This window comes from Arachis hypogaea, chromosome 10 (assembly GCF_003086295.3).
Source record: "Arachis hypogaea cultivar Tifrunner chromosome 10, arahy.Tifrunner.gnm2.J5K5, whole genome shotgun sequence".
Classification (NCBI taxonomy): Eukaryota; Viridiplantae; Streptophyta; class Magnoliopsida; order Fabales; family Fabaceae; genus Arachis; species Arachis hypogaea.
The window spans coordinates 91,858,272-91,867,949 of NC_092045.1; the positions used below are offsets into that span (position 1 = coordinate 91,858,272).

Below are 9,678 nucleotides of genomic sequence, written 5' to 3' on the forward strand. Positions count from 1 at the left end.
AATAAAAAAATAATAAAAAATTATATCATTTAATTTAAATAATTAATATTTTTTAGTTTAAACTGTATTTCACAAAAGTGATTAATATATTTATTTTATAATTTAAAATTAAAAATAATTATTTAAGCCTATTGATATATTAATAAATAAAATTTTATATTCTAAAAATAATTCTATCTTAAATAATTTATAAAATTATTATATTACTTGTATATATTTTATTCTAACTCTAAATTCCCAAATAAAATTCTAATTTAACAATTCCTAACCCTAACATAATGTAAACATACAGAGTCACATACAGAAGGGGAAATAGAGAGGGGGAAAACGAGAGAAGAGGGAGAGCTCAAAGGAGGAGAGGGGGGATCAGAGAACGGGAAGGAGAGGGGAAGGGAGAGCGCTGCTGGTTGTGACCACAGCCACCGTCGCCGCTGACCTTTAGGGGAAAACGAGAGTGAGAGAGAGACACGCAGAACGCGCGACACGAGGAAGAGAAGGAGCTCGTCTTCGTTGCTGCCGTCGCCGCGCCATGCCGCCGCTGCCGTTCCTTGCAGCTACTGCCGGTGGAAGTAACCAAACAAGGATAGGAGGTCGCTGTTGATGCTGCCGCAGAGAGGAAGGAAGGGACGCGTGTGAGAAAGTGACGCAACAGAGGAGGAGCCGTTCCTCTGCCGCCGCCGGAATTCCTGGTCGTCTCCGCCGTCGTTCATGGTGAGTTGGTTGTGCCCTAGCTACCAGAACCACCATTTCTGAACTCTTATTGCTCTGTAACAATCCTATAGCTCAGGCAAGTCAACTTTTTGTTGTGAATCCTTTTTTCAAATTGTGTTCTGTGTAGCTTGTAGACTGGTTATAGTTATTGCTATTTTCATTGTGAATTTAAGATGATTCATTGTTATCCTTTCATTGTGAATTTAAGATGATTCATTGTTATCTGTATGAATTTAAGATGATTCATATATTTATTCTTGTATTGATTACTATACTTAATCCGAAAGGATAATTTAGACTAGCTTTGAGTGATAGGCAAATGTCAAAAAGGAATTTTAACGCATAACCAAAGGGAGATCAATTGATCAAATTAAAGCATACAAAAGTATATAGTACTAATCATTGGCACTATAATCCCCTGTAGTTTAGGATCAAACCAAACTTATCTTAAGTACAAAAGTCATTTATGTTTGATAAGAAAGTTATGCATTTACAAGATAATTTTACCAGCCTCATCCCTATCAGATAAGGAAAGGAAGATCATGTTATACATATACTGTATATTGGCACTAATTATATTTGGAGATAGTTCATGTAAAAGAAAATAAGGATCATAAAAAAGTAAGAACAGTAGTGGCATATAACAGAGTTCAAGAGGAAGAAAGAAATTGGCTTTGTAGCACAGAGAAAAATGTTACATAAAAGGACTTTTTATATTATTAGGGGGTCATTTAGTTTTATTTTCTACATAGTAATGGTAGTTCTTAAAGTTATATATAGAAGTGAATTATGGATATATTTCACCGGAGATAAAAGGTAAAAAAGGATTAAATAAGAGGTTGTAGTTGAAGCTAGCATTCAGTTATTATTTTCATGTGTTAATTAATAGTTTGAATAAAAAGAAAACCTTAATAACATTTTTAGTCATCAAGTCACTTAGTTAGGGAAAATAAATTTAAGACAAGTTGAATATATATATTCTCTTCTTAAGCAAAAAAAAAAAAGGTAAAATCATATAAATAATTGTTCATTACTATTAGTGTTGTATGTATCGTGTTCCTTTTTACTACTTTTCTTCATTTGTTTTTCCAAAGTCGAATCCATGTGTTTTGGTACAAATTAAAGAATATGTGGTATAGACTTTAGTCATGGTTGATGGATGGAAGACCGGCATACTGCGCTTTTAGCTATCACATCACCAGTGATAACTTGTGAACAAGTTCAACTCTACAATCATTCATTCATTCATTCATGTCACTCTCTTTGTTTCTCTCCACCAACTAAATGCACTACACTCTTAATTTCCCTTCCAGCAGCCTCTTAAGTAGAGTGCTGTGTATATTTACAGCAGCCTCCTAAGTAGACCAATCCATCTTAAATTCATTGTTATAGTCAATTATCCTTTTTTGTGAATTTAATTGCATATTTCATTCACTTGTCTTATATAAACAATGGACTAATTGGTAAAAGTTGGCATTCATATTGTTCAGAAGAAAATTGAGAATCAAGGAAAGCATCTTTGTTTAGTAGTATATGGCTCGCTGCCACCAGAAACTCGAACAAGGCAGGTGTGGACTCTTACCTAAGTTTTAATTTCCGTGTTGCCTTTCACTTGTTTCATGGAAACCTGATATTTGAATTTAAAGTTTTACTCTCTCTTTCCATACAAAAATTTATGCTATTTGTTTCCTTTTTTCGAAAACTTCACGCGTGTCAATAATTGACAATAAATATCATGCTAACCAGAATCAGTTGTGGTCCAGTGTTATTTATAATGGATTGTATTTGGATGCCAACCCTTAAGGATTTTCTGAGTTGAAATTTTAATTAGGACTTCAGGCAAGCATGTTCAATGATGCAACAAGTGAGTTTGATGTTCTAGTGGCCAGTGATGCCATCGGAATGGGTCTTAATTTATACATATCTAGGATCATATTTCCAACGTTGAAGAAGTTTGATGGTTTTAAATTTTGGGACTTGACTGTATCTGAAATAAAACAGAGTGCAGGTAACACAAGATTCAACTAAGTAGATAGACACCTTTTTGAAAAAAAGAAAAAAAATAAAGTCAAGAATTGTATTTTATGTTATGTTTTTAGAAATTAATCAAATTATATTTTTATATTCTATTCAAATTTGGAAACTTGGATATTTGAATCTTATTTTTTTCCTGGGTTTTTGGATGCATATTATTGTAGGGAGAGTTGGTAGATATGGGTCAAATTTTTCTGTTGGAGAAGTAACATGCATGGATGCAGAGGATCTACCCTTACTTAATTCATCTTTAAACTCCCGATCACCCACTTTAAAGGTAACTTGACTTTGATCACCCTATATGTATGTGTTCCTAGACCAAAAAAGTTGATGAAGAAGAAAAAATGAACAAGAAGACTCACTTTATGTCAAGCCTTTTGTTGATAACTTGATATGAATAAATTTCATTTCAAGACTTCTATTTTGATGATTTATGTTTTAACACTTATTCTGATGTAGTGTGCTGGATTACTTCCTACTTCACACTTTTGCTATTTTTGTTTTATTTACAGGAAAACCATGTTGAAGGGGAAAATGAACTTAATTAAGGTCACAAATTTTGAAGAGCAAATGTTAGCTAGTAAAAGTCATGAACTTGTAGCATGATGACGATAAACCTACTTGTTACTTAGCTATTTCAACTCTCTTTTGTTATTGTATTTTTCGCAAAATTAGTTGATATAGTTTGAGGTTGTTATGACTTAGGCTAGTACTGTAGTATTTTTAAAAACGATGATGATAATTAAAAGTAGTTACGACTTAGACTAGTATTATGGTATTTTGCAATGATGATATAATGTGATTGTGGATCTTATGTAATACTTTATAAATCAAATTTGATGGTAAATGTTCAATTAGTTTTCTTTAGTAATTTGATTCAAATAGTTAAAGTTATTTATTGATATTAAATAAAAAAAAAAGTTGGAACTAATTTCATTCATGAGAAAACTATTGTAAATAAAAAATTATATATTACAAAAACCGTTGTCAAAGGTCACAAAAGGTAATGGTGTTAAAACCGTTGTCAAAGACGACTTTGCAATGGTATTAAAGCCGTTGCCAAAAAACGACACCGATAGTAACGCTTTAAAACCGTTGGCTTTGTGAATAACAAAATGACAACAGTTTAAAACCGTTGCCTATTTAGTTATAGTTTTAAAACGTTATATTCTGAATGAGAACGGTTCTAAACCGTTGCTTATTCAGTAACGGTTTTAAACCGTTCTTTAAAAATTTCTTTCAAAACCGTTGTTTATGCCAATAAGTATGGCAACGGTTTTTTTGTTACCGTTGCCTTAGATAAAAAACCGTTGTCTATGAGCATTGGTAACGGCCGCATATATCACAGTTCAAAAATCGTTGCCAAAGCATTGCCTAAGGTTTTAAGAATGGTTTTTCGATTTATGGCAACAGTTTTTGACCGTTGTGAAAATCCTTATTTGTTGTAGTGATACCAATCCAATGGATATGGTGAATCTCCTTGTGACTTTCAAGAACCACCACCATATGCCTATGAGTCATATCCTCAACATGAGCCTCAACCACACTCACAAGCCTATTTTCACCAAACACCTCCACATGACCCTAATCCATATCTACCATACCAATCATCTTTTGAACCATATGAGCCATACATGGAACCACAATTCCAAGATTACTACTCCCAAGAACCACCTCAATACACACCACCACCTTACTAAGAAGAACCACTTTCCTATAATGAACCCTTTCTCCAAGACAATGAACCCTCTTATCCACTCCAATCCTCAATGGATGAAATCCTTAGCCTTATACTTCAAGGGCAAAGAGAAATGCAAAGGGAGACAGTAGAATTTGTAGCTACCTTAACCAAGGTAGTAAGCCTATTAGCCTCCCAATGCTTGAGCACTCAAAGCACTCCCATAGTCACATGTGGAGAATCAATTAAAGTGCATAGCATGAAGGAGAGATTAGAAACTCCGGTAGAAAAGGAGGAATGCTATGTGGTATTAGAATAATTGGAGAAGCCTATAATCATTGAAGACAAGGAAGAAGTGGTTGAAGACCTAGGAGATGCGGAACCTCCATGGGAAGCTAAAATCATAGAACATACCTCCAAGAAGATTGAATTTGTTGGTAGGAGGAATGTGCACAACCTCCAAAAAAAATTTTGAATGAAGACTTGGAGGGAGTAAAGCTAGAATTGAGTTCCCTTGGTGATGAAGATCATGCATCCAATCTTCTTGGTGAAGAATCCTTTGAATTTGAAGAACCTTCTCCCAATGAATTTGAAAGTGATATGGAGGTAGATTTCTCTCAACCTCCCATTTATGACTTGAGTGATGGAGAAGAGTTAGATGAAGTTGATGAATAAAGGATTGAGAATGAAGAAGTTTATGAAGAGGTGGAGATTGACAAGGAAGAATATAAGGGAGTAGGGTTTGTAAGGATATTGGAGACGCCTCTCCCCAAGCCACTACCATCCATTCTTTCATTCAAGTGGGTAAATTCCTTATACTTAAGCTTTATTATTCCCCTTGAATATGGTTTGCTAGAGTTGGATGGTCAACTTAGATATATTTGTGGCTTTAAGAGTAAAAGGGAGATGGTTAGTGGTTGGAATTACACATCAAAGTTCATGATGGTTACATGCTCAAATTTTTATTGCAAAGGTTGGTATAGAGCTAGATCGCTTGGGTCTAGGAGAATGTTTGGTCACTACATTGAGAATTCATCATGCTTAGTACCCACATGGATCAATAAGAGTCAACTTCAAGATGGGTGTGAAAACAAAATATGGGATCCGGAAACACATGAGGATCAACTTTGGGAGCCCTTGACTTGTGTGGAACTCCATCAAGGCTTGAAGATATTGATTTGGAATGCTGGAGCTTATTGGAGATGCAAGCATTGGTGGACGTTCAAGGATGAATTCAAACACAAGCTACATTGATGAGGAGCTCCCCATAAGTCCAACTTAAGGACAATAAATAAAAGTGCTAGGTGGGAGACACCCCACCATGGTAAACTCTTTCCATTCTCTTGTACATATACTTAATAAGTGATTTGAGTTGTCATTATAGGTAGTTTTCTTCTTTTCTATACTCTTATACATTTTGTTGTGATTGATAGGTTGTTGTAGTAGTCTAGATTGTTGTTAAAGTAGGTTACTTGAAGTACAAGTTTTGTTTTTTTGAAAATTTTTCGAAAACTTGAAGATTTTTCTTAAAATTGCATTTTAGTTGCTTTAGAATGTTTATAGGTTAGGAGAGTGTTAAATTGTGTTCTTATGCTTCTTAAAAAAAACGGGCATCGGCGCGCTAGCAAGCTGTGCGCGCGCGCGGATTGCACTTCCGCAACTCCTTGTACAAAAACCAGAGAGTTGTGCGCGCTTTGTGCTAGCATTGTGCTGGGAGCACAATCTCATCGGCGTGTAAGCGTGCTGTGCGTGCACGCGGATTGTCCCTGCTGCATCCGCGCGTGAGCGCGCAGTGCACGCGCGCGGGGATTTGCACCCTGCTTTTCTCCTTCCTCCTTTCTCCTTCTTTCTTCTTTTCTTCTTCTTCTTCTTTCTTTCTATTTTTTTCTTCTTCCTCTCTTGGAAATTTTTTTCTCTTTTAATATAAAAAAATTTAATAATAATAATAATAATAATAATAATAATAAATAAATAAATAAATAAATAGATAAATAAAATACTAAAAAAAACAATTTTTTTTCTTTTTCTCCATTTTCTTTTATTGCATTTGATTACTTTTATTCTTTGCATTTTAATTTTGTTTCTATAATTTGTTCTCATTTTATTTTCTAAGTTTCTCATTTTAATAATGGTGTTGAATTCTCTCACTTAATTGTTGAGAATTTCTTGCATTGTTTTGGTGCTTCATGACTTGTTACATTAATTCTAATATTTGTCAACACACAAGATTAGTGTTTTAGTCCTTCCTCATTCATTATCCTTTGTTTTTTGTACTTCTTCATCATTGAGTTAGGATGGGACCAAATGCTCTCATGCTTATCACTAATCTTGCTTGTGTCAATTCTTATTTGATCTTGATGCTCAATATGCTCTTCATGCTTTGACTTCCCTCTTGCATCAAGTATTAGTTGATATGCCTTAGCTTATATTATTTTCTCACTTACATGAGTAGCTAACATGTAGTGAGAACCTTACTCTTACTTGGCATTAGCCCCCGCCTACGTTCTATTTGCTTTGATATCTTGGTTGTAGGCTTAATTTTCTTTCTTTTTCTCTCCTTTTAGGTTGGACACCAAGAAGAGAGAAAGGAAAGGTCTCAAAATGGGGCAACAAACAAGTCATCCGCACAACCTTTTGAGGGAGCTCATCAATTGTAGCCACACATCCACCTTACTCTTCTTTGCATGCACCGAGGACGGTGCAATCTTCAAGTGTGGGGAGGTCGTTCGACCGATCTCTATGGGTAACAATTTCCTTTTCAACACCAATTTTTTTATTTTCTTTGTTAGATTAGCTATTGCATTGCATGATAGGTTGCATGTTAGTTAGAATTTGTACATATTCTTACCACTTCTTTCTTATTAGGACTACTTGGTTATGGTGATGATTTCTTTTCCAAGAAATTGTTTTTTTTAGGGGCACCCTACCAATTTGAAAAACAATTTTGTTGAACTTGCTTGAAAGAATTTATTTTGGAACATGGTTTTTGAGCTAAGAACACAAGCTTGTGAGATTTGAGCTTAATGATGTGGTTACATCTTACAACCACTTATTTCCCCTTCTTGTGTGCATTATTCTCTTTTTATGATTGTAATCTTTGATTTATTTGATTCTCTATGTCCATTATTCCTTGTATTCATGTATTTATATGATTGAGGCCATCATTTCATTAGCTCACTTACCTATATAGCCTACCTTTTATCAACTATTGTTAGCCAACTTTGAGCCTATGCTTAACCCACTTGTTCTTAATTTAGCACATTACAAGCCTTAAAGTGAAAAAAAAAAATAAATATCCTTAATTTGGATCTTTGATTAGCTTAGGCAAGTGTGTGTGTGAGTATTATTCAAGTATGGGAAAACTTGAGATATTGGTTGGGAAAAAGGGTGTCTTTTTTGTATTTTTGTTGTAAAAATTGGGAATTGGGTACATACTCATGTGTTAATCAAATGTAAAACCATATGCATTGATATTCTTAAAAGAAAAAAAATGATGAGAAAAACAAAAAGAGAAAAAAAATAAAAGAAAAAGAACAAAATATAATAAATGTGAAAAAGAAAAGAAAAATATATATAGAAAAATAAAAGAAAAAGAAAAAGCAATAAAAAGGGGACAAAATGCCCCAAAGTGAAGCTCAAACAATAAAGAATCAATGCATATCGAATGTGAATCAATGAGAATGCATGAGAATGTGAAAAAGTGAAGGATTGGTAGTTAGGTTAGTACTTGAATTGTATAGGTTATTATATAGGTTAGGTGGAAAAGTCTAGGTTAATCAAAGATTCAAATTCTAGTCCACTTAACCATATATGATCCTACCTTGACCCTAGCCCCATTACAACCTAAGAAAAGACCTCATGATGAATGTATGCATGCATTGAATATATGTTGATTGTTAGAAGAAAAACAAATCTTAGAAAGCATGATTAGGGGAGAATTGAGAGAATCGACCCTACACACTTGAGCGACTAGAGTGCAAACACTTCCGGTGAGGGTTCGATGCTCAATTCTGTGATTCCCGGCTTTCATAAGCTTTCTTCTTGTAAGTCTATTTGAACTTCATTTTTTATACTTGAATTGGTAGGATTCATGAATCTTTATATGATCTTGACCCTACTTGTGCATGTATGTCTTGGAGATTGATTTATTTTTAACCAAGTAGGTAGAATCATTTTACATTTAGTTGCATTCATATAGATAGATGCATTTAGGTTATTTGCATTGAATAAATGTTGATATCCTTTGCTTTCTCTTGGTTCAAGCATGAGGACATGCTTGGTTTAAGTGTGGGGAGGTTGATAAACCCCATTTGTAGGGTTTATCTTGTGTTGAATTTAGGGGATTTTATCACCTTTTACCCACATTTATTCAATGAAATAGCATGGTTTTATAACTTCTCCCTTAATTGCGCTTAAGAGTGAAAACATGCTTTTTAGGAATTAAAATAGCTAAATCTAATTCTCCTTGATTCCATTAGATGCCTTGATATATTTGCTAAGTGATTTCAGATTTAGGAGGCAAGGATTGGATCAAGGGAATGAAGGAAAAGCATGTAGAAATGGAGAACTCATGAAGAAATGTAGGAATCGCAAAAGCTGCCAAGCCGACCTCTTCGCACTTAATAGACCATAACTTGAGCTACAGAGGTTCAAAAGATGCGGTTTCAGTTGCGTTGGAAAGCTAACATCCGGGGCTTCAAAATGATATAAGATTTGCCATAGTTGCACCGCGTATAGAGGTGTGTACGCGCACGATACGCAGACACGCCGATGGTGGCACATGATCCACTTAATGCAACTCGTGGCCAGCGATTTTAGAAGCCTTATGGGCCCAATCCAACTCATTTCTGATGCTATTTAAGCCAAGGATTGAAGAGGGATGACATACTTTGGATCATTAGTTTAGTTTAGCTTAGTTTAGTAGTTAGAGTTAGTTTTTAGAGAGAGAAGCTCTCACTTCTCTCTAGAATTAGGATTAGGTTTAGTTCTTAGATCTAGATTTAGATTCATGCTTTCTTCTACTTCTACCTTTCAATTCCTTGTTGTTACATTCATTCTTCTTCTATTCTTTTGTTGTAATTTTCTTTATGTTGTTTCTATATTTTGTTGTAGATCTACTCTTGTTCCTTCTCTCTTCTTTCCATTCTATTCAAGGTAATTCATAATAATTGTGCTTCTTTTGATTGTTGTTGTTAATTCCTTGCAATAATTGTTGTTAGATTCTATTCTTGTTATCAATTTGCTTTGCTTTTCTT

General features: G+C 34.4%; 1 protein-coding gene across 7 annotated transcripts; it reads left to right on the forward strand.

Annotated features, from left to right (window-relative positions):
* The first annotated feature begins 240 nt into the window (after positions 1 to 240).
* LOC112715923 (DExH-box ATP-dependent RNA helicase DExH16, mitochondrial) lies at positions 241 to 3,602 on the forward strand. 7 transcript variants are annotated; one of them, XM_029289713.2, is made up of 5 exons: positions 244 to 787; positions 2,202 to 2,279; positions 2,543 to 2,719; positions 2,910 to 3,022; positions 3,258 to 3,602. In XM_029289713.2, exons 3-5 carry the CDS (start codon positions 2,557 to 2,559, stop codon positions 3,291 to 3,293), a joined length of 312 nt encoding a protein of 103 aa, XP_029145546.1. In that variant the 5' UTR covers positions 244 to 787; positions 2,202 to 2,279; positions 2,543 to 2,556; the 3' UTR covers positions 3,294 to 3,602. The 7 variants fall into 7 exon arrangements, 4 of the variants coding, with proteins under 4 accessions (XP_029145546.1, XP_072061201.1, XP_072061202.1 ...); XM_072205100.1 differs by having other exon boundaries at positions 2,551 to 2,719; XM_072205101.1 differs by having other exon boundaries at positions 245 to 711.
* Positions 3,603 to 9,678: the final 6,076 nt, after the last annotated feature.